A 17,408-nucleotide genomic window follows, 5' to 3' on the forward strand; every position below is an offset into this window, starting at 1 on the left:
CGTAATCCCTGGGGAGACGGGGCTGATTTAGGAAAGAGAAAACAATAATGGCGTTCTATCAGTGAAGCCAAGACTATAGCGAGTTGAGTTCTCATGTTCATATCTGCTTTGAGGTATTATACATTCAAACATTATTACAAAAGCTTACATGAACTAACTGGGAAACACAACACTGTGTCCAGTTTATAAGCAAAACATATCACATTTTTGCGTAAAAGGCCGAGAAATAAACAGAAGGGGCCATCGGAACTTAATATGTACTGCATATTAACAACGAGTTCAAACCTGCATTAGGCAGCATTTAGAAGAGATTTGCCCTCTTCTTCATGTTATTACGTTTCCACAGTGGAAGTACGTCAAATTCTTGAAACTCCATGCCAAAGATCTCAAAGAATGAATCCGGGGAAAGGTGGCGCTGCAAAGGAAAGCAAGAAAGAATAAAGTGGACTGCGGAAAAAGCAGCACAGCGAATCTGTTTGTTGCTTCTTTTTTTCTTCTAAAATAAAACTCATACTGTCGTTTTGAAACTAAACTATGTCCTCATCTTATTTTGAAGGAAAACCTTTCAGCAGATGATGCCACTCTCAAGGAATGTATCAACATTCATGTATGTGTAGTATTTTACTAAAGGTCCAGCATTTATTAAATGGAAAATATTGAAAACACATTTTGCACTTGAACTGGTGCGCTTTTAGGCAAACTTCAGTGTCCAGTTTAGACATTTGTTTTATTTAACAAATGGCAATTACAGACAAAAATAATGCAAAGTCGTCAGTTCAGCCATGTAAATTATGATGCTTTCCTCACATGTTACTGTACCTCAAGTCTTGTTCTGTCAACATCCCTGGGAAGTTTCACTCGTCCTCTTCTACTAACTGCGAGCAGTTCATATGGGTAGACCTTAATTAAAAAAAGATTGGTTAAGAAGGCTTTATAAGTGGATTATCGCACATGCTACGCCTAAACACAATCTTTTGTACATGAGATAGAGTTTGAATATCATGTACCATGCAAATATGCATTTTGTATAACCGCTGTACAGTTGTCATGCATAGCAGTACTCTATAGTACCAGCGCTTCAGCCTTCAGGGAAAAATACAAGATTCTGCTTCTTTAGCCTTTATCAAAAGACTCGGTGTATTTTCACATGTGCTTTTTTTTTAAGAAAGGACAATAATGAAGGAAACCGGTAATTGTTTTCTTGTATTATTCTTATTCTGACATGCAATCTTCTAAAGGTGCCTATAGGTGAAGAACATTACAGGTCTTTGCAGTGAAAACTCTCCTCTAGTACACATGGATATACAAACAATACTTGCTTTTGATTCCAACAAATTAGGCATAGACACTCCTCTGTCCATTCGTGCTAATGGATGTTGACCGTCGTAGATGAGCTACAGAATGAAGCAAAAAACGTGCAATGGGAAAATGCCATGGCGACATCAATCACTTCAAAGCTAAAAGCCAAATTACTGCAAGAAAGTATATTTATAAAATGTGTGGTTAGAGAGTCAGTTATGCAAACAGTGCAACACATACATCAATGAAGAGATCTGCAAGCTGCGACTACAATTGAGTTGAATACATACTTCATAAAACATGCTCATGCAGACAGTGAGGGGAGGCCAGTCCTTTGGAAATGCAGTAAACCAAACAGGGAAAGGAAGTACGACCGGGGGATTCAAGATCACTTAAAGCTCTTCTCACATACCTTAAAGTCTGAAAGGTAAAGAACAAGCAACAATAATTAGCTTCTAAACAATTATCCACTGAGTTGATATTATAGGGAATCAACAATATCCATGTAGGATGTCTACATAGACTAACCTCTGAACCTGTCGCTGCTGTAATGGGAGAAATCAGCTGACCGTGGCTTAATGAGAAGACGAGGGAAAACAGAGGAAACATTAAGTGCTGATTGAACAAACCTCTTTTTCCAGAGTCACAAACACAAAGAAACAAAAAGCATGCAACTCTTTTGTAGTTAGCTCTTATCTAATTGGACTTCACAATAATGTATATTTGAACTGAAATCAGCCTATATATCAGTTAATAGCCTTGCACCATAATGCTAAAGGCAGCATTGTGATGTTGCTCTTACCGGATTGAGGCCTTTGCGACCATATCCAGGCAAAGAGGATGTTTGGGTTGTGATGGAATTTGGATCTATGTGAAAGTGAAACAGCAAACAGATTAGCTCCCCGTGAGGCGATTTACAGTCAGACGCGGCTCTTTGCCCAAATTAGATCGGACTTACTGAGCAGAATATACCTCGCCAGCTTCTTTTCTTAGCACTTTGCTAAGTGTTCTGAAAAACCGACATCTCAGGACTGCTCTACGTTTATATTTACCACAGAATTGCATAAGTAAGTAGAGTTCAGTGTAGATCAATGTTGTACAAGAATACAAACACATGCTTTAGAACAACTCAACTGAGATAACAATCAGTAGAATATTCAACTGCTTCAAGCAGCATTACAATGAACTTTTGAAAAGGTTGCTTGACAGATGAAAAGGTCATAGCGTACCTTGCCGTTTATAAATTGGGGGCCTCCTGTACATGTTGAAGGCTTCGTCTGCAGATAGAAAAGAATGCTGCGTCAGCAGATCATTTATTCTAACACACAGCAGAACGAAAATCATATATTGTAACAAACCTCTGTAGCGTCTCCTTTTTCCCTTTCACTGTTTTGAACTCATGCATTGTATTCAAATTGTATTTATGTTCTTTTTGGTTCAGAGGACATTTTCCCTGAAAAAGACTGGGACCACTACCAGTATAATAGAGCACCTGTACTTATCATTTATGTACTTACTCAGAACAGCACAAAGTGCAGTAAAGGTTCATCACATGTATAAATATTGTAGTTAACTTTACATCAATTATCCAAAAAACAAAAGCGTAGTAAACGTTTTCTTAAGTACAGTTTAATTTTATGTTTCAGAAATTATCATCAAGATAATTTTAAGGATCTCAAATCGATTAAATATAAATAACAATTATAAATGGCTCACTGCTCACACAATACACAAATCAAGACTGTGTAGGCTGTTGGTGGGTTGTGAGTGATTTTCAGTTCCCACCCAGAACAAATGCCAGAGCTTACTGGTTAGAGCTTGTCATATCTCATCAGCACACACACACACACACACACACACACACACACGCACACACACACACACACACACACACACACACACACACACACACACACACGATAAAAAGGCTTTAGAAAATCACAGCACTACTATAAATAGGCACGGCTGTAGAGGAATATGTGAGTGAAGTTGAGAACAGGCACAGAAATATTTACTTATTTAATCAATCAAACCTGTTTTATAAATACCTACTTTGATCTAGATTCATATAAAGGATTCTTTTTTTCAGAGTAAGACTTAAGTGAGCGATGGGTGAGGCGGCAGAACAAGAGAAACGAAAAAGTAGGATTAAGTCAAATGTGCAAAATGGGAAAGGAAAGGAGAAGATCAATGGATTATCTGAAGGGAGCAGCTAGCAGTATGTGTGTGTTTCCAGCTGTGCTGTTTTCTACAGTACGATATGATATGAACAGAGTCTGAGTGGCTGACAGTCTCTGAACTTTGACCACTAGATGGCTCAGTGTTTCTAACACATCTCTGCCATCCATCATATAAATGATCAACTCTGACCCTTAAACCAGATTGTTTTCAGTATTTGGTTGTTGTAGAAATTCTTAATTCACCATTGCACTCAGCGCAGTCCATAGTAGTTAACAAATATAAGTGCTCGATAGGTAAGGCAATAGCAGGAGGGGAGGAGGGATGCAGAAGAGCACGGGTTCTTACCTTTGGTATGAGGGAGTAAGTGGTGACATAAAGGGGAAGCGGGGCAGGTATCATTGTTGCCAGACAATAAAGAGGGAGAAAGCATCAATCCTGTTTGTTATTCCACGAAAGAAGTGGAGTGAGGAGTTGTGGAGGTGTAGGAGATAAGGGAAGGTGGTAAAAAAGAGAAAAAGTGAGCAGAGGGAGGTTAATATTGATAAGAAGAATACGATCTTTTTACTTTTGTCCGCTCCTCTCACCTGGCCGGTGGAAGTGTTGCGGTGATCTGGACAGAGTTGGCGTGTAGCTGTGACGATTGTTTATTGTATGAACTCCAAAAGATCCGTGGCGTGTAGATTTTGGTATGCACTTTCCGACTTCAAAACTCTCCTTGAAAGAAGGTGGACACAAAACCAGTGTTGAATGCACAACAAATATTAAAATGAATTTGCGTCAATGAGTGTTGACACGTATGACTTGAATAGGGGTCTGGCATATACTGCATGTAGTAAGTCTAAGTAAAGTTAATTAAACAAATATTTACCTCTGTGGTTTCAGATACATTTCCTGGTGACTGAATCAAAACAGAAGAAGAAAAATAAATGTATGAACCAGAAGAAACAACAACATACATTGTAGACACTTCGGGTGAAAACCTTGTATCTCCAAATTTGTCTGATATGAAAAAGAAAAACAACCTTATCATAACCACTATGCAACGTTTAAAATGATTTGTAAGAGAAAGACGTGTGCAATAGTCTCAACTCTGTAATCCTTCAGATGAATTTGAAATCACAGAGTTACGAGGTTTTACATGAAGACAGATGTGAAAAATAGGGAACAAAAGGATTTTATTATAAAGGTACTTTTAGCCAATTATTCTTAGCAGAGATCATGAATGAATGCTCAATGACGCAGTAGCAACTAACCACTTTTGTTTCTTTATCAACTGACTCTATATGAAGTATGCCAACATTCTCTGATTGTATTTTAAGTTGCTCTGTATCAACCCACTTCTTAAAGATGTAAGTATCATGTATACCTGCCAAGGATCTTGACTTGAATTTTAATTTTATACAATTTATTGAATTTTTATTTGACGTGTAGAAGTGCTTTTGGTCCAAAACACACACACACATCTGACCATTTGTTTTTTTTGTGCAAAGAACAGTCAACATATCAGCAGAACAAAGCAAGACCTCACATGGTTTGACTCACAAATCAAACCAAGAAAAAACAGTGAAAGAATGATACTGATGATGATTGAACAAAGTTACCTCTGGAGGGCTTTGCCTGTCCTGTCTGATGCCTTTGTTGTCCAAAGTAGAGGAGTTGTTGTTCACAGACTTATAAGATATCATATCAGGATGCTCTATGTCATATATAGCCTTGACTCTGGGAATGGCTGCTAAGTCTCGGTAATCAATGATCTCATTATCTACTTTTGCCTGGGAGCAGGACAGGGAGGAGAGGGGAGGAGGCACACAGAGGGTGAAGGACACAAGACAGCAGGGGTTAAGTCAGGTGAACGGTCCAAGGTTACGTAATACATGATTTCAGGGAGGACTTAAACTTGAATCCCACAACCCCACTGTGAGTGGTCAGAAGACTAGAAAAGTCCATCTACCATTCACCACAATGGTCTGACGTTGGCACAAAAGGTGGACAGGTTAACATTATAATCTGCATTTGTTTCACGATGTAAATGGTTTCTCAGGCTTTCAAGTATAAAAAAAAGTAAATCGTGTTTGATTCATATTTTGAGGTGTTTTGATGGGGGTAAAGTTTATTCCTCACACTAATCAGACTGGATGGAGGAAACAAAAAGGACACCGAAAGCACCGGGTTTGCTTTTATAATCAAATTTCAATCTGAATTGCCAATGAATTCAAATTGAGCCAGCAAATAAATCTAAATACTGTACAAGTTCAATATGCGGCTGATTTGAGACAACCACAATTGAAATCCTGTCTTTCTCTCACAAGATTATGTTTCAAAATGTTTTCTTTTATTTTTAAATTCTTTAATGTTTTTCCACGATTGGCTATTCTCTAAAATGTTTGTCATTGTTTACAAAAAGCATGATCTTGCACGAGAGACACTTTGTCCGTACGATTCCCCTGTATGTACAAATAAAGGATAAATTAGATGTAAATCAAGCCACGGTGAATTGTGCACCATGGAAGGTGTTAAGCAGATGTTGTCACCAGAACTTACACAGATGATCCGACCTGGACTCCCTGGGGTGCACGAGCCCGGCCTGGAGCAGGAGCTTTCAGATGAGGATCTAGTGGGCTAAAAGGGGTAAAAAAAAAAACATCAATTAGTTTGACTCATATAGCTGAGAAACGTACTGCTTCAGCTCAGGTGTTGGTTGACAGCTTCCATTGTTTTCTCTCAATGCATAGTCACATACACACAACTTGGTCCCTGTCACACACGTGGGTATAAGCAAGCACTAAGAATCACAATGCAGCAGTTGGGGCCTGGCGGCATGCAGTTTATGAGCATTGTTCCATATTGTAATCAGCTAAAAAGGAACAAAAGCACCTTTATTTGTACCTAATAATGATATGAGCCAGACTTTTGTTTTGCATGGTACAAACATCATACATTGGTGGCTGTTACTGTAAATTGAGCAGGTACAAGCAGATGCCATGCATGCATCACTGTGACACTTCACAATATGCTACGGCTAACTTGTGTGTATCCATGAAATTTAATAATTACTGCACTTACAAATTACTACTGCTCTACAAATTAAAAGCTCGTCTTAACGATTCTTTAAAACAAGAATTAAAGTTATAGAAAGGAACTCTCATTCTATGTATCAAAAGGGTCTTCGTTCTGCTTCCTTCAATTAGCACATGAGATCTTATTGGCCAGCCTGGTGAGCGAAGCGAGTGCAGTTAATCTCAAAAACGTGAGATTACAGCCTGCTCACTCTAGAAAAAACCATCAGTGCAAACGGCACAATATTAACCTTTAGTTTCTGTCGGGGGAAAAAGAAATCAAGACAAGGTGTTTTTGGTCTGCTGACCTGGGAGGGAAGAGAACGTGTAAATACAGCGACACCGTACTCACACTCGCATCCTCCTTGTAACAGCAATTACAGCCCAATATTAACTAGTTATTTTGAGAAGTTATATAGATGATATTGTGACATGACATGCCTTGACAGAAATCTGTGCTTGCATATTTCTTTCTGACACACATTGAATTATTCAGGAGGACTTACCATGAAACTGTCCTCAGTTCTGCTGCTGTCTCTGCACTCTGGGTGCCAAACTGTTGATCCTGCCAAGGCAGCGAGATTATGGCAAATAAAACAAAATTACAGCAGGTCGAAGCAAGTATTTCATTTCCATTTTAAAAAACACATTTTCAATGTATGTATTCATCCAAGCCTGAGTCTCAAACTGACCTTGCACATACATGTCTTCACCCTCCGTAAACATTTTGTCACATCGGCTGCATCTTGCACAGCTGGGGTGGTAATGTTTCTCCCCCGCCTGCAGCAGATGATGAGAAAGGCAAAAGTGTCAGAGTTAGGCTTTATTACCAAGAAAAAAACTAAGATATGACCTTTTTGGATGTGGGAACACGCTTCAAAAGATCGCATCAAATCAGGGTTTAAGACATAGAAATAATCTGTTAATAATTTCAATAATAATCTCTGTCTGCGATGGGTTTTCCACATTTTTCTCCCACATTGAAAACTCCAGAATCTATGAATATGCAATTGTGGGTGACACAAGATGTGTCCTACTTCACTGATATAGTCCATTCTTAGTGCACTGAAATGTTCACATAATTACACTTAAAAATGGCAGAGTTAAGGTGAACACAGAGACACTTCCCCTGTTCAGCAGATGAATGTGAAAACAATCTCTGCACAAAAAAAATAGGTTACCGTAATTGTTGAATTAGAAATTAGAAATGTGTTAGAAATACCAACCGTCAAGTCATATTGATATATTTTTTTTGGGAAAACAAAGAACATTTAAGAAAAGCTAAGTCACAAAATGCCTTTCAATTGCAAGTCATGCAAATAAAAATGCAATCAAATCTTACTCTTAACTCAAAGTAAAGATTTCTCACCTCCAGGACTTTTCCAGTTATAAACTTCTGACATGCTTCACATTGTACCCCAAATTGAATCTGGTAGTCCCTCTCACAATATGGAACGCCATCCCTGAAAGATAAGACGTTTCATTCACACATTTCTGTGTATTAGTTGTGTAAGGTGCCAACATCGTTTCTAAATCGAACCTTCCTTAATAGAAGAGAAGGAAGAGAAGGTAGAGAAAGAATCATGGGCAGCAGATTTGTATTTACTTGCTGATATATTCTCCGCTCAGCACTCTCCTGCAGGCTTTACACTTGAAGCAGCCGAGGTGCCACTGGCGACCCAGCGCTAACAGAGCCTGGCCGTTCTTGATGTCTCTACCGCAGCCAGAGCAGTCTGAGAACACACACACACACACACACATATTCATTAAGAGATAACATTCAACATCCAAATGAACCAACACTAAATGTGTTTGGCCAAGTCGATCCGGTGATACCCAAGTTCAGGTACCTATATTCTTCTTAATTACTTCAGGATGTAAATGTTTAAACTGAACTATTTGAGTCTTTTTTTAAAATAAGCACCTTTCTGTACAGTCCTAAAGACAGATCCTCTTAATCCAGAGGCTTTATGAGTCTGAATCCTCTATTGATCCCTGTGCTATCTATAGTTGTCAGTTGAATAAGGTCAAGTTAAGATGGAGAGTTTAGGTCTGCTGGATCTCTTAGTCCATAGTGAGTCATTGACCTGGATCCCAAGAGGATGACAGGATGTTTAAGGCAATATCAGCGTGGCCAATGTCCACTGTCTGATTATGTCTGCATGGGATCAAAGTCTTGGTCTATTCTGAAGCTCCATTAACAGATAGTTTTGATCTGAACACTGGATTAAATGTCCAAAGCAAATCATACAAGAGTGCACTTACTGCTGGAACAGCTGATGTCGTTAGGAGTCGGAGACAGAGGTCGGATGCAGCGCTGACAGAGGCAGTCCTTTCCACTGAAGGTGACACAATCCCCAGCAGGAAAAGGGTGTCTGAGGAACAGAGAAAGAGACAAACGTATACCACACAATTCTTTGAACAACAAAAAGAAATTTGCATTTTGCCTCAGAATTCCCAAAACGTTACAAATACTTTTTTTTCACATTTACTTGCAAACGGTGCACACAAAGCAGGCTGGGTGGTAGGTCTTCCCCAAGACTGTGACCACCGCTCCCTCCACAAATTCCCCACAGCTGTTGCAGAGCGTGCCGTGAAGCCTCTGGAAGTCCAGCGGGCAGAGGTAGTCGCCGTTCTTCATGAAGAAGCCACTCTGAGCCAGGTCACAGCCGCACACTGCGCGCACACACACACACACACACACGCACACACAGAGGTACAGGGAGAGACAGATGACAACAGAAAACATTAAAGCTGCAGTAATCTACTGTTTTATTATCTTTAATGTGCCACTCACAGCCTAGTTTTCGCTCATCAACAGCTGTGACAGACAATACATTTCTGTGTTCTTTTATTCTCTTTCAAAGAGCTTTGGGGCAAAGAATTTGTAACTTCCTACATGATACATCTGTTTTGTATGAATTTAATGATTTATGTCTTTTGTATCATGTATATGTACTTTTGGGTCAGTAACTATGAATTTACTGTTGTAATTATCACATTTGTTCAGGCTTTTGTCATAGTAGTAAGTTAACAACAACCACGTAATCCACCAAAGAGATGAGATATAAGCTATTTGCGCTGTCTGACCTCATGATTCTGCCAGGGTTTCTGAAGTGTTTATGTGTTTGACAGGTTACTGGAGGAGGAGGCAGTGTTTTCTCCCCGCTTGTTCAGAGTCATTTGATACCACACAGCCCACCCAACACTGTCTCTCTGAACCTGCCACGACGTAATGCACGGGACAAATGGCAGCGATGCCAAGGATAGATTTGTGCTGCTCTATTCCTGTCCTACTGCGACTCACTCACAGCGTACGTGGGTTTTATTTCTTAACACTAATTACTCTGAAATGACAATTAACTTTAATGATGAATCTTTACCTATATTCTGATGTTCATAAATGCATGAAACTGATCCTTACTCAATTAAACTGACACATAGTTGTTTTCACTGTGACAATTGCTTAATTTGCCTTTTTTTCTGTACCATAAAGTTTAATTAACTTTGACAACACTTTTATGGATCACTAAAAATTCACATTTTGAAACATTTTGAGTCAAATCCTGATTGAGTGAAGCCCACAGAGCCCTTCGATCCCCAGGTCTTCCCACTGTTAAAACACTGAAGGCCACTGTGCTCTGGAAGTCTCTTTATTTCCTCTGCGCTGTAAACACTCTCACAATGCGATGAAAGGCCAACAACACGACAAGCTTGCCGGTTTCGATTAGTGGGGACAATAGCCTGCTGAGGAAATATGTTTTCCACGAAACAAAGTAACTCTGGTGACTGACTGTCTGACAACCCAGCAGATTCACACAACAGACCATTGTCGATGCAGAATATTTTGTAATAAATTGATTTTAATGGCACCAGCTGGCTGACTGAATGACCAGCAAATTCCTCTCAATTTAAAACTGGCATTCTCTGAAAAAAAGGTGTTTTAATGCAACCTAAAGGGGGAAATGTAAAGTCCCCACCACAGTTCTCCAGTCCTGATGAACAGTGCTAGTAGGCAGATGCATTATTAGGCATCTGATGGTCTTCATGTTACAGAGTAGCCTATGAAACACTTCTACTAGGCACCACTACGAATACACAGTAGAGAGGATGTAGCCTATTTCAATAAGTGATTTGGAGCAAAAGTCAGGAATTCAGTCATAACATGCGTTCAAAGCAGCCACGAATTCATCTCCACTGCACATGAGGAAATAAATTCATTGGATTGCTCTTAAGCTTCCAAAGTATCCAAATTTAGATACCATTGACCAAATCTGTCTCAATCTGACTGACGTGTGATTGCAGGATATAGTCCCAAAGTGCATATATTGATGGTCCTACTCACCCTTGCAGGTAAAGCACTTTATGTGGAAGTGGCTGCTCTGTACGCGCAGCACCTGCCCTTTGCATGGCTCCCCACATCTTAAGCACTCGATGACTTGCTTCCCCTCTGGAGAACACGGCTGGCTGCCATCCTGAGAATATAGCACTGCGGGAGAGAGAGGAAATAATGAATCAGTTAAGTCTTAACAAATGAATTATCGTTGTTTGCCTATCGGCACGTCATATGAAATGTCATTTTACAGGACCTGTAAAGGCCAAGTGTTGGACTTTACTATCTTTTTGCCTCCTCCTTAAGAAGAAACTGCCAATCTCTGTTTATTAGGCTTTAATGAAGCAACAGTCATGAAACCCGCATGTAATTGTTTGGAAGTACTTCTACACTCTACAGAAAGTACTGTCGCCTATGTATCTGCTTTTAATGTATTATCATGCAAAGAAAAGTTAAAATGTCCTGAACGATTTTGCAAAGCTGTCTGTTACAAAAAAATGTAGAAGAACATAAGAGTCAGCAGAAGGAAGTACTTGATCTTTAATTTAAGTATTAATACCACAGTGTAGAAATACTTTGTTAAAAGTAAAAGTCCTGAATTAAAAATCTTACCTATAAATTAGTCATTGAAATATACTTGAATACCTAAAGTAAAAGTACTCATTAGGGGGATTAAAAATCATGTCATATTAAATTACTGGATTATAATTATTGATGCATTAATGCAGTGGTTCCCAAACTTTTTCTGTCAAGACCCCCTTTGATGATATAGGAACATTGGACGACCCCCCCCCCCCCGCAACCCGACCCCAAATTTGTCTTGGTTTTTAATGAATTGCATTATAATGCATGAACTGTATAAAATATTTTTGCGCTTTAGACCAGTCACAAATCTGTCCATCTTTGTACATACTTCCTTCTCTTATCTTTATCTTTCTCTGTCGCTCCGTATCTTTCTCGCTCTGTGTCGCTGTGTGTCTCTCTCTCGTTCGCGCTCCCTCACTCTCTCTCTCCCTCGCTCGTTCGCGCTCTCTCGCTCGGGCGCGCGCTCGCTCTCGCTCTCGCTGGTTTTGCCACAGTCGGTCTGTGACATGAGCCGCTCTGGTGGCGTGGTTGGAACACAGTGCATGTCACGTCGGTTATTTTATATTGTTTTACCGGTGTATGTGTGCGTCTGTGTGTGTGGGTTGGTGATGAAGCCGCGACCCCCCTGTAGTACCACCGCGCCCCCCCTAGGGGTCGCGACCCCCACTTTGGGAACCACTGCATTAATGTGTCATTTAATTAATAATATGAATCTACAAAGTAACTAACTAATGTCAAATAAATGTAATGCAGTAAAAGTACAATATACCACCTCTTAGATGTAGTGGATTAGAAAGCATCAAACAACGGAAATACTCAAGTAAAGTACAATTACCTCAAAATTGTACTTAAGTACAGAACTTGAGTAAATGTACTTTGTTCATTCGTTCATTCGTCACTGGTCTACCACCATGCTAGCCGCTCCTTAGCCAATTCTAAATGCAAGCAGCAAGAATGCTGGCATGCGCACAATGACATCTATGTTTACAGCGCTAAACATGGCAATCATTACTTCACACGCCAAACGTAGTGAAGTTTGTTAGCGTGCTTACATGTGTTGATTAGGGATAAACACAAAGTACAGCCTGCTAATGGGAATGTCATTAACTTTTCAAGTGTTTGATCACAAATTAGCCGACACATTCTCCAATACTTCCAAACTGTTCATCCTGTCCTGCCTGAGTAGTTCATTACAGTACGATACAAAAGTCCTTCCTGTCAGTGCTCAAATAACGTAATAAACAGACAAGCTTTTCTTCGGCACGGAAACACATACACACGCACACACAGTCACAGTAGTCTGCCTCACGAAGACAGACAGGGGCTCACGAAGAAGCCATTATTCCTCACGTTAGATCTCGCACCGACATCGAACAGGGTATCCTTGACTCTAAAACCTATAGTCTCGTACTGTAGCAAGAACCTCATTCCTTCTGCTTTTGTCTCTTTCATGTTCGCATGGCAGCAGAAGCAGTGGCAGTCTGCACAATCTAATCACGGTCCACTTGAGAGGTCTTGAATGTGATTAGCAGAGGAGAGAGGGGAAAGAATGTGGCACGTGGAGAGCGGCCGTGGAGACACCCAGCACACAAATAGATAAACACGTGAACTTCATCTTTTCTTTTTTTCATGTACACTTTTGCCAAAGAAACCCAGATAAGAGCCACACTGTCTATATATGACTAACATGGATGAGACAGATTTCCTCACACTTACTGCTGGAAGGGGGGGGCGGGGGGGGGGGGATGCTTTCAAACGTTTCCCAACTCAGTCTCATGAATACTAAGAAAACTGAGTCAAGTACATCGGTATGTCTGCCCCACAACAGGAGAGATTTGTCACTATGGTAACACACATAAAGTAACAGACTAGATTAAGAGACCAAGCTTCCAAAAAGGTTAACATAAAGCTCACTGTAACTGATTGTCCAGTTGGGAAGACATAATGCAGTGCTGTGGGGATTAAGAACTTCCACAGCTGCTGTAATGCAGACTGCATTAGTGATGATAGTGATTAGACAAAGACTAGTCATCAATATCTTAACATCCTGGAGCAGTCTAATTAAGTCTGTGTATCCACACATTTCACTGAAAGCTTAAAATGGAAGCAAAAAAAAACAGTTTGGTCATTTTAGATTGTTCCTGCCAATAGAAGAGCAGTAGGAGGACATTGTGCGTTCGCAATCGCCCAATATCTCATCTCAAAAGAACTTGTGAAAGATAAGCGGTATTACTGCCAAACTAGCAGGAATGTAACCCGTTCTTTTGGCCATGGGACTCCAACAAGGACTGAAAACCCAGCCAAACTGTCCTTTGTCCCAGAACGCCTCAGATATTTGTTAATGACAGAGCTTTGATGCCAACACAACAACATCACAGAAATACGCCTGCTGATTAAAAATGTTTGAAGGTTTTGTTTTGTTGTGAACTGAATGATGGAGAAGGACAGGTATTGTATTACGTGTATAAAGTAATACAGCACTTGTGTGGTATTATCCTGTATATGAAGCATATCCCTTGTACAGTTCACTTTTAGTTTATGCGCTCGTCAGTGGTAAAACTCATGTGTGGAGTCCTCAGATGGAAGTATTTTAGGAATCCAAAATGCCTTCTGTTCTTTCTTGATCTTGCTCAGACCGTGAAGCTGATATGGTGTGAAGTCTTAGCAAATGGTAGATTTAGAAAGAGAGCAAATGGTGAGAAACCTGAGACGGACAGTTAATCACACAACCCAGTATCTCCAGCTATGAAAATCTGCGTCTGTGTGTGTAAGGAGTGAGTGTCTATGTTAAGTCTTCAGAATGTTTTTGTAATGTAGATGTAAATATACCTCATTCTAATGCAAAATAGAATAACCAGAGAGAAACACTGCTAAATTCAGAGGTATTGCTAAAATCACATGCTGGTCTTAACCCAATACGGTGCTCTACGATTAGCTGTAACAGCTGGGATTGCACTTTCCCCTACTTGGCAACCATACTATTTATCTTCCTATTCCGTTTCTAGATTTGGGGAAAAGTTTGAGAACCATCACTGTTTGCTGATCTTAACAGGTGAAAATGTTGCTTTTAGTTTCCAGGCTTCACATACGCAGATTACAAATAAGATGTAGTTTAAACAGCACTGTACAGTACAACACAATGTTAAACCAATAATGGTTTAACACTACCTGCCAGAGCAGTTAATTCAAAGTCATAATTAGTTTTGACCTTTAAATCAATCAAATGCCACCATCACTAGTTGCAAACAAATCATAAGTAAATAAAAACAGACATATAACACAAGCAGACACACCCTCTCTTTCGCATCCGATACCACACACACAATCACACACACACTTAGAAATGTCTACCTTTCTCTTTCATGACAGTTGGTGTCTGCTCGTCTGTTGGAGCGCTCACTGCAGCGGATCCCAGTGAGGACAGGAACTAAGTGGACTGCTGGTCCAAGGGAAAGGGGGTGGTCCAAAACACAGAGAGCAGGAGTGTGTGTGTGTGTGTGCGCGTGTTCTCCAAGAGGACAGTAGGAATGGCATTGTGCTTCTGAAACATGCTGAACAAGAGAGTATTTGAACTCCAGACATGTAATGCTGATAATAGTTGTGTATTATTTATTAATTATTTAGTTTTTTGAGGTAAGTCACATTAACCTTGTCGGGCTTCCTCCGCTTCAAACTGCTTCAGATCACATTTACCTACAATAACCAGCTCATTGGTGGTGCATTTAAAAATGTCGAGACACATATTTCTGTTACTTTGCAGAAAATTGCCATATTATATTTGTGTCTATGACGGGACTATTGCTCAGTACAGATGATTAAGCGACAACATTACCTGCTGCTGATATTTTTTGTCATTTTGTGACTATTTGTAACTACCAAACTGAATATGAGTAGTCTCCTAATACACACAGGCGTCTATAGTGAGCATAGAAGTAATTAAACCTGATAAATGAGGCACAATATTCACGATAAGTGTGATTAAAAGTGTGTGTAGAGGCAGCTGTTAAATCAAAGGGTTGACAGCAGTCATTGATTTCTCACATGTCCATATTATAGACCGATTGACCGAAAACCTTTAATACTCACAGCAATGAGGAGCTGTGGTGATGAATAGTAATGCCAGTTAACTAACAGACATAATATTAAATGTCTACAACACTGTTTGCCTATCAGCTCGATGTGTCGTTATTAAATAAGAATAAAGCAGACAGTTGACGTGTTAAGTCTAATTCATATTTAGCCTTTTCCAAGTTGGAAATAAATGGTACACGAACAAAATGGCCAAATTATAAACTGTAATGACAAGTCAATAAAATACCAAGATATCACCCATGCGAACCACATAAGGAAGTAAACTATTCTTTACCTGACACCTCTGCAGGTATACTGGCCAACTTCTCACACAGGATGTAGTCGTTGGGGTTGATGAAGGGCAGCTGCTCCATCATGGACTGTTTAGGAATGAGGTAGAGAATCTCTGCAACTTCACCATCTTCAATAATTGACATGCGCCTGACAGAGTTCTTCCTCTTGACCCGGTCCACAACTACCATTTCATTGCTGTTGCCGGAGCCGCAGATCCTGCCCAGGTTGCTGAGGTTGAGGAGGCCCGACATGCTCGTGTCCTCGAGGCTTTCGGCCACACAGTTCGGGCTGCAGACTGACACCAAGCGAGAAACCATGAAGCAAATCTCGAGACGTTAAAACCCTCTTGTTGTATGTCGGGTGTTAAGTTGCCCTCTAAGACTTTGTGACTGACTCAGCGTGTGTGTGTGTGTGTGTTGTCCATCAGGCTGTCAAAGACTAACTCCTACCACACGCCCCTAAAGAAGATTAAGTAAGGTATATTTTTAGGGTTTATCTTCATGGCAAACAGAGGATCTGAGCTCAAGACAGTCTCAGGTAACCTTCTGGCCTCTATTCCAGTGACTTTGACTCGTGCATTATTCTAGTAATCTAGTGACTGGGGCACTCGCTTAAGAAGATTATGAGCTCTATTGTATCATCCAGTTATGTACGCAGATAGAATCATTTGATTAGATTTAATGTCTGTCTGATCTTTGGTTGGATTATGACTGAATAAAAGGACCAGCTAGACACAAAATACTTTTCATAACCCTCCTGCTGCAAATATTGTACATGTGATTGATTCCCCCCCCCCCCCCCCTCTGTAATCTACTGTGTTATTTGGCATGGACTGCAGTGTTTTGAACGCTTAGCTGTAGAGCAGGGAAGCTTTAACCTGGAACAGAGTCAGCAACAGGAGTTTGGCATCATGAGTCCAGAAGTATTTAAGGACTGCGGCATTATTGAAGAGCAGACAGTTGGTCTCGATCAGTTAAGGGACTTTATAATCTACTTTTAATCAAAATTCAATGCTAAACAACTACTCAGACGTCTACAGTGTGCTGGCTATATGCGGAAAAACGGGCAGAAGTTGATTGAAAACACAAGCTTTAACAGGTAACATGTCTCTACAAAATACTTTCCCCTTGATGTGATATGAAGCAGTTATCATGACTGGCTCCCCTAAAGTACCCACACGACCCACAAACATCTCTCTGATCAGTAAGAAACTAGTTAGTAAGATTAATGTAAGTAAAACAAGAGGTTGAATATGGGACCTGAAGAGCTGAAGTAAAAGCCATTAGGACAAACATTCTCTATAATACCGTGCTTACTATAGGAGCAGCAGTCGTAGCCATTGCAAAGAAGTGTGTAAAGAGCTCTACCTACTGGCTGTAATGTGCTAAACATGCTGTGATCTATTCAGAAGAAAATCATGCTGGTCAATCTGATATTGCATATGAAGATTGAAGGGAAATATCCGGCTCTTTATGTTCACCAGCTAATCGCTAACTGTATCCGTCTGTCGTTTGGTGCTGAGCAGGTAGTTTACAGTGGATTCTTTGTAACTTTTTTCAGTGAAAACATTGCTATCTGAGCATTAAGGG

The 17,408-nt window shown here is 40.1% G+C and overlaps 1 protein-coding gene across 1 annotated transcript; it reads right to left on the bottom strand.

Moving 5' to 3' along the window:
• Positions 1-301: 301 nt before the first annotated feature.
• On the bottom strand, positions 302-14,818 carry LOC142951371 (actin-binding LIM protein 1-like). The gene is made up of 21 exons (XM_076092874.1): positions 14,806-14,818; positions 10,882-11,025; positions 9,029-9,212; positions 8,802-8,911; positions 8,143-8,269; positions 7,906-7,999; positions 7,229-7,316; positions 7,043-7,101; positions 6,788-6,844; positions 6,022-6,099; positions 5,082-5,252; positions 4,349-4,378; positions 4,065-4,194; positions 3,826-3,915; positions 2,529-2,576; positions 2,102-2,166; positions 1,828-1,873; positions 1,712-1,719; positions 1,320-1,394; positions 820-900; positions 302-415 (listed from the first exon to the last, which is right to left on the bottom strand). The coding sequence occupies exons 1-21, from the start codon at positions 14,816-14,818 to the stop codon at positions 302-304; spliced, it is 1,812 nt and encodes a 603-aa protein (XP_075948989.1).
• Between the last annotated feature and the right edge of the window lie 2,590 nt (positions 14,819-17,408).

This window comes from Anarhichas minor, unplaced genomic scaffold (assembly GCF_050575085.1).
Source record: "Anarhichas minor isolate MPS153535 unplaced genomic scaffold, ASM5057508v1 ptg000017l, whole genome shotgun sequence".
NCBI lineage: Eukaryota > Metazoa > Chordata > Actinopteri > Perciformes > Anarhichadidae > Anarhichas > Anarhichas minor.